This window comes from Phoxinus phoxinus (assembly GCF_949152265.1).
Source record: "Phoxinus phoxinus genome assembly, chromosome: 24".
In the NCBI taxonomy this organism is placed as follows: domain Eukaryota; kingdom Metazoa; phylum Chordata; class Actinopteri; order Cypriniformes; family Leuciscidae; genus Phoxinus; species Phoxinus phoxinus.
Window position 1 is genome coordinate 18,999,513 of NC_136899.1, and position 15,506 is coordinate 19,015,018.

Consider the following 15,506-nt stretch of genomic DNA (forward strand, 5'->3'; position numbering starts at 1 on the left):
ATATTTAATATCCGTTCACAATTTAGCATCTTTAATGTATTTTCATCATGTTGAAAAAGTTTGGTGTGAATAAAATAAACCACTGCTAAAAACTCGTAGTCTAAAGTATACCATAAATCACATTCAAACCAAAATATCTGACTTCTTGTTGGTCGGAGCTAATGACTGTAAATCAGAAAGTTGTCCGGCTCGATGTGCACAATATACATACCAAGTTTTGTGACTGCAGGTAAAACTAACCCCCCCACTTTTGTCAAAAGTAACACATTTCCTGCTGCCAGTTGGTGGCGCTATAACTTTGACTCACATTAGTTACATCCATGTGATCGGCCTCTTACAACAAACACGCTACTGAAGTTTCATCAAGATCAATAAATGTATGAAGACGTTATAACACATCGTGTTTCTCTTTTCTCGCCATAAATTCGTTTCCTCGCCACGGCCAAACCGTTTGAGATATCAAAAATCCGTCCGCAATTTAGAATCATCCATGTCTTGACTTCATGCTGACCGAGTTTGGTGGTGATCAGACTCATTTTCTTGGAGGAGTATATCAAATTCCAGGGGCATGCGTTTTCATACCACCCACAATAGCCGACTTCCTGTTGGACTGGCGTAAAACTTAGAGCACGAAAGTTGTTCGGCCCGATGAGATCTAAATGTGTACCGAGTTTCATATTATTACATGCAAGCGTGTTTGATATACGGACAAGTGTTCGAATCCCATTCCAGGGGGCGCTGTCGAGCCCCCCTGCCACGCCCGGGTACCAGCTTCAGCCCGGCCCTGAGGGTTCTGACCTGTGTGCAAAATTTCAAGAGTTTTCGAGCACGTTAAGGGCCCCAAAAGTGCCCGAGATTTTGCACACAGCAGAGAAAGGGTTAAACTAAACTAGCCCCCCTCCTCACACACACACACACACACACACACACACACACAGATGCAGAGGGGCAGAGGGAAAATGCTCCAAACAGTACACATTCAAACCAAAATATCTGACTTCCTGTTGGTCGGAGCTAATGACTGTAAATTAGAAAGTTGTCCGGCTCGGGGAGATAAATATAGATACCGATTTTGGTTACTGTAGGTAAAACTAATACCCCATTTTTGACTAAAGGTGGCGCTACTCAGCCCCTTACCACGCCCGTTTCTGAAACTTCGCACATGTCTATTAGACAATAAATCTGATATGCATGTTGAGTTTCATGCAATTTGAAGTATGTTAAGAGCCTCAAATGCATCCAAAAAGAATATAAAAGTTTAAAGCGTTGCCATGGCGACAGTATTAAAGATATCAATAATCCTTTCACAGGTCTACATCTGTCGTGTGTTTACATTATACAGATGAAGTTTGAAGCAAATCGGGTAAAAATAAGAGGGTGAATTCAAAGCATTTTGAAAGTGACACACTTCCTGCTGCCAGTTGGTGGCGCTATAACTTTGACTCACAATAGTCACATCCATGTGATGGGCCTCTTACAGCGAACACACTGCTGAAGTTTCATCAAGATCAATTAATGTATGAGGATGTTATAACACACTTCCTGTTTCCAATATTCGCCATAAATTCGTTTCCTCGCCACGGCCAAACCGTTCGAGATATCAAAAATCCCCTCGCAATTTTTCATCCTCAATGTCTTGACTTCATGCACACCGAGTTTCGTGGCGATTGGTTGAATCGTCTAGGAGGAGTATTTTAAATTCCATTGAATGCGTTTTTCTAACTACCCCAAATAGCCGACTTCCTGTTGGGCTGGCGTAAAAAGTCAGAGCATGAAGGATATATGAACCGATGAGATCTATAAGTGTACCGAGTTTCATATTATTTCATGCAAGCGTGTTTGATTTATGGACCAAGTTTTCGGACCCCGTTCCAGGGGGCGCTGTCGAGCCCCCCTGCCACGCCCGGGTACCAGCTTCAGTCCGGCTCTAATGGCCGCGGGTTCTGACCAGTGTGCAAAGTTTCAAGAGTTTTTGAGCACGTTAAGGCCCCCAAAAGTGCCCGAATAGTCGTAAGAAAAATAATAATAATAATCCGGAGGAAAACAATAGGGCCTTCGCCTTTTCAAGGCTTGGGCCCTAATAAATAATAAATAATAAAGAAGAATAATCCGAAGGAAAACAATAGGGCCTTCGCCTTTTCAAGGCTTGGGCCCTAATAATAAAAAAAACATTCCATGACCCCTTTAACACACTTAATTAACATGCAATTAAGTGGCTGAAAGTACAGAGGTATATTATTTCTGTAACAAGTGCTCTTAATAAGTTGAAGTATGCTGAAGTGTACTTTTTTAAAATGGTTTTCTTGCCATGTTGCTTGTTTTTTTGTATTTAAGTTAACAAAGGGTCTCTAAACTGTTTAACTTCTTTAAATTACAACTAGCTTGTAGCTCATACGCAGTTTCAAAGAATCCTGAAAAGGAGAAAATGAAAGAAGGAGGGTATGAGATAGAGAGCACACAAGATAAAGCCTATGCCAAACTGAGAAACATGGGCCAAAAGCCAGAGTCATGCTGCTATGCCTCATGCCGCCTGAAGATTAACTGCACAGAAAGAAATCAAAAAAGACACACAGCACTGGACCGTGCCAGCGGTGGATATAGCCATCCATTCTGCTATCTCCCTTCAGCTGGACATGATGCTTTCTGATCAATTATAGAGAATAACCCAACCTCATCCATGAGCCTTCTCCCCCTCTCATAATCAAACAACTATGCAGCGGATCCTATTTATAGCAACCACTAGTGCCTTTCCTTCCCTTCTCACAGATGTGTGTGTGCTAGCTGTGTTTTAGAAGCCCAGATGTCGTTCTGTTCTCATAGCTTCACCCTGCATGGTTCTTACTGTCTGATTCACAAACTTTTCCTCTAATGCTCTTGTTTTCCTGGTCTCATACGCTGTCTCTCTCTCTTTTCGGTCAGTGGAGAAAGCCCCTGCCTCGCTGAAATCGCTTCCAAAGTGAAACAAGGCAAATGGGCTTTTCTACATGACGCAGACAACAGGAGTATTTCTGTGACTTTGCCATATATGGTCTACCAGTGTAACGGGCAGATATAATACATTAGTTATCAACTTACTACAGTATGTGATCAGTCTTCATGATGTAAGTTATACACTTAAGCATTCCAGTCTCTATAAGGTGGACAAGATCCAAGTTTTTCCTTCTAATTTCTCACTTATTAAATCGTCTCAATCCATTACTGCAGATTTCTCACCATAATCTAAATATTTTAGATTTTTGCTCATGGACTTTTGAGGACTGACTTTAATATTGCAGCCTATTCTGAATAAGATCCACTTTTGAAACTAACTGAACACTAACAAAGGTGTGCTGAAGGATCTATTTTATACAACAGCTATTAACAAAAATCTGAAATATGTTTTAATTATGATTTTATTTTCTATATTTAGATTATTTTTATTTGAAATGAATGATTTTCTTTGGACGTTTTATTCAAAGAATTCTGGAGAAAAACATTTATCATGATTTCAAAGATATTTAGCAGCACAACTGTTTTCAACATTGATATAATAATCCTAAATGCTTCCCGAGTAGCAAATCAGCATATTCGATTGATTTCTGAGGGATAATGTGACATTAAAGACTGATGATGACAGGAATAAATAATATTTCAAAATATATTAAAATAGATTTTTTTAAATAATATTTCACAACATTAATATTTTCTATCAAATAGTGTGTGTGTGTGTGTGTGTGTGTGTGTGTGTGTGTGTGTGTGTGTGTGTGTGTGTGTGTGTGTGCGTGTGCGTGTGCGTCTGCGTGCGTGCGTCTGCGTGCGTGCGTGCGTGCGTGTTTCTTTTTACGTTTATTGTGAAATGAATTAGCTTGCATACCTTATTATGATATTATTAAACTGCTCACATAACAGCTATCAGTAACAGTCATAGCAAATGTATTCAACAGTTTGAGGTGAAGTTCAGGCCAATGAGTTATCAGGATTTTGGAGGCTGGGAGTATCAGGGTGTGAAAGGTACTGGCAGGTTTATAGATGTGTGATATCCTGGCAGTGGTTCAAAATGGGAAGCAAGAAAGCTAGATGGAGAGTTTTAGGAGTCAGGATGCCTGAAGAATGAATCAGCACGGTAAATATGAGCTCCACTTTGTTAGAACACCACACCCTACCACAAAACCCTCCTCTCTTATTCCCTTTCCTGCTTTCACTGAATAGAAGAATAAGAACTGGAATACACCTCTAAAGCCATGCCCAGAGGGCCCAAGAAGTGACAATGAATGTTATTGAAGTGTTAGGACAATTAAGCACAATTAAGTGTTGCGCTTTAATGACCTTTTGACATTAATCTAAATCTAAATGAGAACTATTTACAGTTAATAAGTTGTAGAAAAAAAAGCATTAAAAAAACATACTTATCTATTATTATCTTACTTTCTGTTTTTTATTTTTGGGGAGGGAATAAACTGTTAGTGATGCCGTTTATAATTCCTAATACATGTTCCTAGTTTTGAACAATTCTACGCATGTTATCCCAACTAATATTTTTTTTTGTCTTTGTAATGTTTTCTGAAATTGTAATAGACTGTTTTTTCTGCATTAGAAAGGTTTCACACATTTAGACCAAAATAGTATATTTGAAAAAACAAAACAAAACAAAAACACATAAGATAAGACAGATAAGACTCCATCAGCAGTCTAATAAAAGCAACTTTTTTCTATGTTAAGCAGTTCACCTCATGGAGGCTGACATGTGAAATACATACTACATGCTATTTCTTAGTAGCCTCTATTGTTTTTGGACTCTTTTGCTAACAGAAAAAAAACAGCATAACTTACTGCAGAACATTTCTACAATGGGATCAGTAATGGGCTTTATGCACAGCTGCACTACTTCCTGAACTTTAGCCAGCTCCTTTGTTTCCTGTCTGCCATTATTGTACAAATTAATTATTAATTTGTTGATTAATCCAGGTGTGTCTGATTATTGTTCTCGGTCAGACACACCTGGATTAATCAGTTTGTCCAATGATGGCAGACAGGAAACAAAGGAGCTGGCTAAATTCAGGAAGTAGTGCAGCTGTGCATAAAGCCCAATTGAAAATATTTGTATAATACTGCATCCACGCCACTAGGTGTCAGTATAAGTCTAAGACAACTGCCATATCGGCCAGTGCCACATGAACGAAAAAAATTACAGAGGTGACTTTTAAGGCCCTGTCCCAAATGGCGCACTTGATGTGGACTTTCGGTCTCGTGGACTTAAATTGCGCGTGCTCGCTGAGTCTACGAGTCCGTAGGCCGTCCCATTCATCATTTTAACGCTCTGAAGTGTGCTCAGCAGCGCCCCCTTTGTACCCTTGAAGCGGTCTTCCGCGAAGCCCGCATGGATGCAGGCTTCACGCACTTTAACTACCCAGAAATCCTTGCGAATTTGCGAAAGGCCAATCAGACAACGAATGGGAGGAGCTTTGACTCATGTTAACATGGATGAGAAGAAAATATTTAAGTGTAAATATCATTATTTTTATAACCTATGTGTACATTTTGCCAGTTATTACCTACAGTTTATACAAACATTATGGTCATCAACCAGTGGTTGATGTCTCAAACATAAATATAAATATATATTTATATTTAATATAAACATAAATAGCGCACTGAATAATAGGCTACGATCGCATTATGCTTAATTAAATAAATATAAACGAATGTCAGGGCTTTACTGAGTCATATGTAAATGTAGAAATATAATATTTAAACAACAACCGGACCGTCTTCCTATTTCCGGCGTGGCGATCGAGTCTGTCCCAAAAATACCTCTCAATGCGCCCTCGTGCACTCGCGCCAAGGGCCCTATAGGTCTGCACTACATGACGTCACCAAAGTGTGGACTCTGAGGAAGTCCACAAGTCCGGAGTGTGCCATTTGGGACAGGGCCTAAGTCCCACCTAAATATCAAGTTTCACTCATAAATCTGTCTTATTGAGTGAAATTGGTTACATATGACTTAATGTTGACATTAAATAAAGAGAACGTAAAAAAAATAATAATTGCACAAATCCAAAATATTATGACAACGTGCTGCAAGACATTTGTACTTTTACTATTACCTGAAAAGCACACACAACTACAGTATGATGCTTAGCTGATGCCAACTGATCTATAAAAAAAAAAAAAAAAACTTTTGTCCGACTCAATTGAATATCAAACACATAATGAACAGAGAGAATGAATTTTGTCGAAAAAAGCATGTTAGCAGATGTATAGCTGAGAGAGAGACAGTCAGTCGTAGCAGCAGAAGATGGCAGGATGAACGATTGTGATGATATAGAGGGGTTGGAAAGGCAAAGATTCGGCAGTAGCTACTAACTGGTGACATCCCCAGCATCTAGTTTCTAGGACTACGATTAGCTTCTATCTGCTTGAAAGAGAAAAGACCAAAGTTGCAATATTGACCATTTTGAATGATCCTATTGCTTTTTCTACAAGTGTCCCGTCTCCTTTTACTACTGTCTCTGCTGTAGTCTAACTACATTACATTATGACTAGCTTCCAGTAGCTTGCCAACTAGCTTCCACAACACTACATGACAGTCACTGCTGAATGAAAACTATTATTCTTTCACTCAGAACAGAAGAGCTAAAGGTTGTGAAGAAGAGAGGGGCGTCTCCTTTGGGCAGGGACACAACAACTCCCCTAAACACATTCTAACTCGTGACCCTGGAGTGTCTGTCAGACACACATTTCACAAATTATGAAATATGGAAAGTACTGTGCTAAAGGGAGACAAACGATTAGATTGCTCTTTGTCCTTTAAACCATTTCAACACACCCGTGGAACATGCAAATCAGATGTGTATGTAATTATCTAATGGTTATATTTGCATGCCATTGCTGAAACGTCTTGGCTCTGATGAAACATCGTTTTTGAATGTAAACGCTTCTAGGTTTTCAAGGAACGTTATACTCTAAAATGCACCAGAATGCAATTTATAAAGCAACACAAGCATTCTCAGCATTGCTACACGAAAGGTGCTATAGCAGACATTAGCATAAACTATTTTATATTTACAGTTGTCCAAAACAGCATCAAAGAACTAGTGCCAACGACTGTTTTTTCACCTCACGTCGCCTGCATCTGATCCAAAATTTTACATTTTAACGCACCACAAAGACTGACGGCTAATAGCCAACTACCATGAACATTTGCGCATGCGTTAGAGGAAATAACTCTCCGTACCAGCAGGTGGCAGTAGTTTGTATCTGTCTTTCAAAAGAGGTAAACCGGAAGAGAATGGACTGCGGATATACAATGGCTGTCCCAATTCAGAGGCTGCATCCTTCGAATGAATCAGACTTTAAAAAGCCACGCCTTCGAAGGCAGCGAAGGTCGAACTGAAGGTCCTTGCACACTACATTTTTGTATGCGTTTTCAAGCAGTAAGAATGATTTTGTTGTCTTTTTTCTCTTCTTAAAAGGGGGGGGGGGGGGAGGAAATATTGGCTCCATCCAATCTTGAGATTGCGTAGAGAGGAAGGAGAGTTCCTCCTCCTTGTCAAGGAGCTGAGGGATTATCCAGGTCAATTTAATGTTTACTTCAGGATATCAGTGGTTCAGTTTGATGCTTTGCTAGTGATACAGGAGCCACATATTAAAAAGAAGTGTTTCTGTGAACCATTTGATCCTGAACAGTTCTGGATGGCGGTTCTGCGGCTCTGAATGGTCAAAACACCTCTCAAAATGCTTGCTACGAATGCGAAAAACGCAGAAAATTGTTTTTTGACGGACAAAAGTTTTGGAAGCAGTACGTAAATGTATTTTGGAAGAGAATTTCAAATTCAGTGTGCAAGGACCTTGAACGTTATTAAATGGGACGGTCTAGCTTACGAGGGATTGTTCTTGTCGCCTAGCAACTGTGACAGCTGCCATTGACGAGTGGCAGTAAAGCTTGCAACAGGCTTTTTTAAAAGTTATATTCAACTGCCTAAAAACAAAACAGGGTTCACAACATGTCTAAATATGTTCACCTTGGTGTACCATTTATACATAATAAAGAATATAAATAAACTATATGACAGATATGTCAGCATCATTACCCACAAAGTAGTAGTAGCCTACCATTTATTTAATGTAAACCATTTCAGAAGGTACATTCCTCAAGTGGGCCGGTTGCTCTTGGCCAAAATAAGCTGCAGACCATGGCAAAGTCAAACGTCTGACAACTCAAGACAATAAAGCGAGAATGCATGTTGTATAATGTGATGCTCACAATACATCCACCAAGTATTCACATCTATTTGCATATTTGACTAAGAGAAAAAGAAAAGGGATTGAGTAAGTAAATGAAAGAACAAATTAATGAAAAGAGTGGAATTTGATCTTCCTAAACTTGCTAAATAACAGGGTGGAATTGTGAGCGCCCCACCCTCCCTCTCTGATGAGCGAAGGAAGGATATTGGGAAGAGTAATTAGTGGAGTGTGTGTGCGTGGGGCGGGCAGCTCCAGCCTTTTCTGACTCACTGTGTGGAAACTCTGAATGTTCTTGCGCCACTGTGCAAAGCTGCAAGCTATTACACATCGCATTATACAGCCGAAAAAAACTCTAACTACAGACAGACTGTCTGAGTAAATCTCTCTGACTATTTTTGCATGAGGCTACCATTTTTTATTTTTATTTTTTGCTTTTCCCACTCCCCTCTACTTTGTCCTTACCCACTGTTCGTGTTCTTTCATTCCCTCTTTCCCTAACAAACCACTCCCACCCTTTTAAAATAGTCTCTGGATTTTGTTTGTGGTATTTTCCATCTCTGAGAAAAAGAAAGAGACCTTCTCTACATTAATCCAGCATGACTGCCGTGTTGGGGAGAGAATGCATGTAAAAACATGTCAGTGTTCGTTTATTCTGCAGCCATCAAACAGAATCCTGCTTTTATAAGGCAGCAGGTAGCCCAGCTCCTAACACACACAGTGTGTGGCCGTCAGTTCACACTAACACAGTTTTTTCCTTCAGAAATCAGAATACATAAAAGATACCTTCAAAAAGCTTCTCTTTTTTTTTACTTAAAGGGATAGTTCACCCAAAAATTAAAATTCTGTCATAATTTACTCACCCTCATGTTGTTCCAAACCTGTATGAGTTTCTTTCTTCTGTTGAACACCTACAAATAAATTCTGAAGAATGTTGGTAACCAGTCAGTTGATGGTAACAATGACATCCGTTGTATTTTTTTCTTCTACTATGGTAGTTAGTGGCTACTATCAACTGTCTAGTTACCAACATTCTTCTAAATATCTTATTTTGTGTTCAACAGACTGTTGAACTGTAAATGGTGACAAATTCTTTATTTTTGGGTGAACTATCCCTTTAAGCCACACCTTATAATGTCGGGATATCAGATAACAAAATGTATAAAATATGTTGCTTCTTCTCAGAAGTCTTTTCTTCGTTATTTTTTGCCCAATGGCTTTTAATCATGTGGTAATTTTTAGTATGAGGTCAGTTCACACAGTTGTCCTATAGAGTAACAAGGTGTTGTTTTATGCATTAACTACCAACATTTCACTGTAAACTTGACCAAATATCTTTGTAATCTTAAATTTACACTCAATTTTTAAACTTAATATTACACAAGAAAAGTCACAAGTAAACTTAAAGGAAAAGGTATTGGTAGGCCTAATTCTTTTTACAAATTGTTTTCTTACAGTGTAACCGTATATGTGACGTAAACTTCTTGTTATGAGTTGTGCTTGAAAAGTGTGCTTATACTTTTATTCTGAAAAACAAGTGACAGTTGGTTTGATATTTTGTTGTAATGCAATGGCATTCGTGCATTTTAAGTATGCAAACACTTTTTAGTGCCACTATAAAAATGGTACCGTACTATTTAATAATAGTAATATATCCTGGTCACACTTTAGGGTCCAGTTCTCACTATTAACCAACATCTACGACGTTTTCCTCAATAAACTTCTACTGTTTATTAATAGTTAGTTAGGTAGTTGTTAAGTTTAGATATTGGGTATGTAGAATATGGTTATGCAGAATAGGGCATTAATACATGCTTAAAGTACTAATAAACAGCCAATATCCTAGTAATATGCATGCTAATAATCAACTATATAGTTAATAGTGAGAATTTGACCCTAAACTAAAGTGTTACCGATATACTCATTACCCAAAGCCACACCCTACCAACTACAGTATGACTGTGACATGTGATACCCTGCATTTTACATTACACTGGTAGACCTATCCAAATCTATAATGCAAATCACATTTACAAAACACAGTTGTGATGTCTTCTACAAAACATCTTTGAAAATTTTGGAAAGAAAAAACACAAACGAGATCTCGTCAATATCCCAATTGTTTCGCCCAGACACCAATAACATTAAATAGAGAGCAAATGGAGACTTTTACTTTGTTTCTCTTTTTACAACAGGAATCTCGCGTCTAATATATAGTTTGAGAAGAGATCTCAACAATGAAGAGATAACAATAACATTTCTTATCAATTTCCTCCAAGATCTGATCTATGAGCTATGTGTTTTTGCATTCATTAGGTCAATACTCTTATTGTAATTGTCATTTGTCTCCACTTTTATTTATCATAGAAAATTTCAAGACAAACATTTAAGACAATGTTGATGCTTCATTGAAATGTAACTGAGAACTCCTGAATCCTGAGCAATCCTAAGTGTCGTGTGTGTGCACACCCCTCACCTGGTAGATCATGACTTTGAAGTTTCTTCTCTTCAGAAGTTCGTTCTCGTTGCTCTCCAGGCGTTTGATCTGCCCGGCCTGTTTCTCCATGTTCCCCCGCACCGACTTCACGTTCACGCTCACCTTGCGCACCTTCTCCAGCATCTTATTGACCGTGTTTGCCGTGGTGGTGTGGTTCTTGGACAGTTTGGTGAGTTCCCCCTGGATGCCCGTCACTGATCTCTCCATCTCCTTTTGACGGGCTTCCAGTCCGGCCTGCGTCTGCTGGATCTGGTCCACGGCTCCGATGATTTTGTCCAGCAGCGCCAGGACCATGACTCCATTGATCTCACCTTTCTCTCCCACAACTGCCTCTTCTTTCTCACCGGCATCTTTTGTTTTGTTCTCAGTGTTGGCTTCATCTTCATCATCAGAGGCTGGGAGGTTGATTTCATCTTCTGAGATCTCAGTAAGGGATTTGTGCAGCTCAGGCACCTCCAGGTGCAGATGGCTGTCTTGAATCACTTCCATGTTGAAAAGCTTAAGTATCTAGTAAAATCAATGGAATGTGAAAGGATAAAAGCAGTGGAAAGTTCTGTGTCCTTACTCGCCTTTCTTTCTGCTCTCAGGATTCCCCTCTAGAGTTCACCTAACTGTTCCCTCCTCTGTCACACTAACCACATCTGCTCTCCTCTCTCTCTCTCTCTCTCTCTCTCTCTCTCTCTCTCTCTCTCTCTCTCTCTCACACTCACTTTCTCTCTCTCTCTCTCTGTGTGTGTGTTTGGGATCTGGCCAGAGCAGCAGAGGCTGGCAAGTAAGCTGTGGACGGTCTGTACTGCATGAGCGCTGGGTCGTGAATGCCACACTTTCCTGTGAAACCCTCCAGACAAATCAGCTGCGTGCCAGCTGCCTTCCTCTTACCCAGTGACACTCCCCCCTGCACGGTGTGTAGCTCTGTGTGTGTGTGTGTTGGAGAGCAGTGCTCCACCCAGTGGCCTCCAATGGGACCCCATTGAAAAAAAGAAACAAAAAGAAATCTTAAATAAGATCTTAACTTTTTCCAATGTACAAACAGTCTACATTTAAAGATGAAGAGTCCATGGTCTACTTTAAAAAAAAAAGTTGTTTCATTCTATGCTTTCTGTGATTTTGCCAAGTAAGACATGTTCCTGCAACCACATATTTAGTCGATCCTGGAACATCATTCCAATCCCAAAATTTTGCCCTAACCCTTACCCTACAATTAAACCTAACCCTTCCCATAACTTATGCCTAAAATAGGAGGGGAATATACTGATGTAGAAGCACCTAACCCTGGTTGTACTGGCTGTAACTTGACATAAACTGTAAACTTTTCCCCAAAAACTGATTTGATTGATTGTTGATTGGAATGTTGTGCCAGGATCAAGAAAGATGTTGATCCAGGAACATGTTGTACTTCATGTTCACCTTTATTCTACATAAGGATGGTCCACCTTGTGGCTGCCATGATCACATGACCATGACAAATACTACACCCCTGAAAAAATGGGACAACCTTGTACAGCGCCACAAAAGGTTTTACATTTAAAATGTACTTTAAAGCTGTACATTAATGTTAAGAAACAGTCATGAAAGCATATGGGCTTTTTACTGGCCTTATTGTATTAATATTATATTACCCCTAAGTACAGTTTTTGTTAAATATATACTTTTTTAGATTTGAAGTTTACAATTAAGTGAATTATGAAATTCCGACTTAAGGGTCAAAATTCACTCTATAAAGTTCAACTTTAAAATTGCAATTAATATACATTTAAACTATAATACATTTTCATTTAATTGTAAATAACACGCAATTAAGTGTCTGAAAACATCAGTTTGCACTTATTCTTTTTAAGTATATTATTTCTGTAATAAGTACTAATTCTAAAGTGTACGTCTTTTTCACAAGGGTGAACTCAAATATTTCTTAGCAAATTCTGCCAAATCAAATCGCTATTTGATATACATCTAAATGTAGGCTATTTAATCGCAATGATTTTATACTGTAGTTGTAAAGTATACTGTACATCAACAATTGTCTCATATGTGTCTATTTTTATACCTCCTGATGAATTAGTAAAAAGGTAATACTTATATGAAACAATTCCAAACTCGTAATATCTTTTAGCAAACTCTTGAGTAATAAAATGTCCCTCTGGGACAGTGCTGTATATGTGTGAAGATAACATGAGGTTCTGGAGAGTGTAACAGTATTAGACAGGCACAGACACAGCGAGAGCTGGAATGTCATCCAGACCTGCAGGGTTTCTCAGTTCCCTAAAGGCCCATTTTTCCCAGAGCACGTTAAAAAAAAACCTATCCAAAGGAAGAGTTTGCAAAAATAACTTGAGCTCTAACTCTATGTGCGTGGGCCCTGCGTGTGTATGCATGTGCGAGTGTGTGTATTATTCCATCTCATCCCTCAATGATTGTCACAACTCAGTAGTGATAATCACGGGCACAACAAGGAAGAGGAAAGTTCAAAGTCCTTAATTCACAGGTAATTCAGACAGTGACTGGCAGGGAAACACAACCAACCATCGACAATACCCAAGAACCAAAGAATGAAACACAATAACTTATGTACACAGGGGAACACAGCTGAAGAAGATGATGAAATCAAATTAGTAACTATGACAACAAACAAGGCAGGGAGAAACAGTGCAAACGAAAACAAAGTTCAAACTAGCTGAATGCTACGCTGATAGAATGCCATACTATTTACAATTTTAGAGAGAAAATGTAATATTCAGTGGAGATTGATTGATGATATCATTACTGTATTTCCTTTCCAGTGGAATGAAACAATAGTTTTGTGGATTTGGAGTGAATCCAAAAATGAGCTCAGTGAAACATAAATGTAAACATCAGAGGCCTTTACAGTTTACACCTGGTAGTAAGGTGTGTTTTGGTTGATCGGATCACAAATGGACGACGCTTAGTACAGGTGTAAACAGGGTCTAAAACATTTTGAGCTTGTCCACTTTCTACCATTTCCAGAGGTAGTCAAAAACGCATTCGACTGGATTGCTTTCATAGTGTAAACGGTGGTCATGTGCTCGAACAGCCACAAAAGACCGCATACTGTCCGCCTCCTGACCTGATGCGCAAACATTATGGGAAGGCTGGATTTTAAATTTGTTGGCTGAAGACCACAGTTTGGTTTGAAGACGGAAAACGTACCAAGCACAATGTTTTCTCAATATTGCTAACATGCTAACGTTCGGTGTGGTCTTGCGGCTGTCAGAGCAGAAACGAAAGCTGCTGCTCTCTGCATGTTTTTCCGGAGTCTCCTTTCGCGTTCATATATTTCGCAAGCTTATTTTATCCTTTAGATCGAAAGATCTGAAAAAAACCCCACAAATTTACCCACCCATAGACCCTCCCCTCAAAGAAATCAGTAGCCTACAAAAGTGGTTGAAAGTGGGCAAAAGAGACGGATTAAAACACCAGGTGTAAACGGGAATCTTTCCCTCGTCCATTTGCAATCTGATCGACCAAAACGCATCTTAATACAGGTGTAAACAGGGCCAGAGATATTCATTATCTTCAGAGCTTTGATTGTACAGGTGCTAAATAAAATTCGAAAATATCAAAGCTTTGACATTATAAGTTAACAGGTGTACGTAATTGAAATTCATAATACTTTAAACGGCCTTATTAGGGGTTACCATGCAACGCAGAGGAAAGACTTGCAGCTTGTTTCAGCTGGTCAGTGTGAATTCTCAGGCGTTTGCATGTTTCTCACCTCTGGTTCTTCAGTAGTTTCTGGCTCTAAATATAGAGGTTCATTACAGAGTCTGTGCTACATTCTTCTGAGGTCTGCCCTCTCACCTTTCACTGTTTCACACAAACCTGCATCACCCAGTCTATATCAGACCACAGGTCTATTCCCGTAAACTCATGGCTAAATAATTAAATAGTCAGAGAGCTAACTATTGAACTAGTTAGACACATATTGTCACAAGTGTCAAAAATATACTTGGAATACATATCTCTCTTTTGCTCCATAAAGCAGTAGCCTATATGTAAAGAAAAGTATGATTTTTCTGGCTACAAAGCACCTTTAAATGTAAATATGAAACTAAAAAGAACCCTAATTTCATAATACATATTTTCTGGTTACAGTACAACCATAATTTCTGGTATGTAGCCTATTGTGCATTAAGTATTGGTTATTCTAAATATAATCAGAATTTCCTTTTCAATTTGTCAAATTATGTATATTATTATATTAATTTAGATTTAGATTATTTATATTCATATTTAAATCACAAATATTACATTATAATAGGTCAAGATGTTTTACCAATGGCCAACGGATTCTTTTTTGGAGATAATTATCCCTGTCTACATTGTCAAGACATTATTTTCCTGCAGCAGAAAATGAAAATAAAGCAGACTTCAGATACTGTATTTATTTATATCCTGATGAATGAGGATGCTTAAGAATAGCTTTACCCTAGTCATAGATCTGACATGTGTTTTAAGCATATTATAAATGTTTATACATTTTGTCTTTTTTTTAATGCAATGTCATGTCAGACATCCAAATGAAAACATATGCTAGTAAAAATCTTTGTCTTTCTAAGATATCAAATCATGTTCCTTTTAATTTCAGTAATGGTGATTCATCTTATCCACATAACCTAATATTTTACCAATGCAATGTAGCCTACTAAAGGCTATACCAACTCTTATTCCCAAGGGTTGGAATAAAATAATAATAAACCAATGTATAAACATTGTTCATAACCAAAAAGGACAGTAGCCTATAAATGTACACAGAAAAAGCAATCACGTGACC

The 15,506-nt window shown here is 38.6% G+C and overlaps 1 protein-coding gene across 1 annotated transcript in view; it reads right to left on the minus strand.

Moving 5' to 3' along the window:
- Positions 1–11,608, minus strand: part of cavin1b (caveolae associated protein 1b) — a 28,166-nt gene extending 16,558 nt beyond the window's left edge. Inside the window, exon 1 of the mRNA XM_079601209.1 lies at positions 10,697–11,608. Within this exon, the coding sequence (XP_079457335.1) occupies positions 10,697–11,206 (510 nt within the window). The 5' untranslated portion in view covers positions 11,207–11,608. The remainder of the gene's footprint in view (positions 1–10,696) is intronic.
- Positions 11,609–15,506: the final 3,898 nt, after the last annotated feature.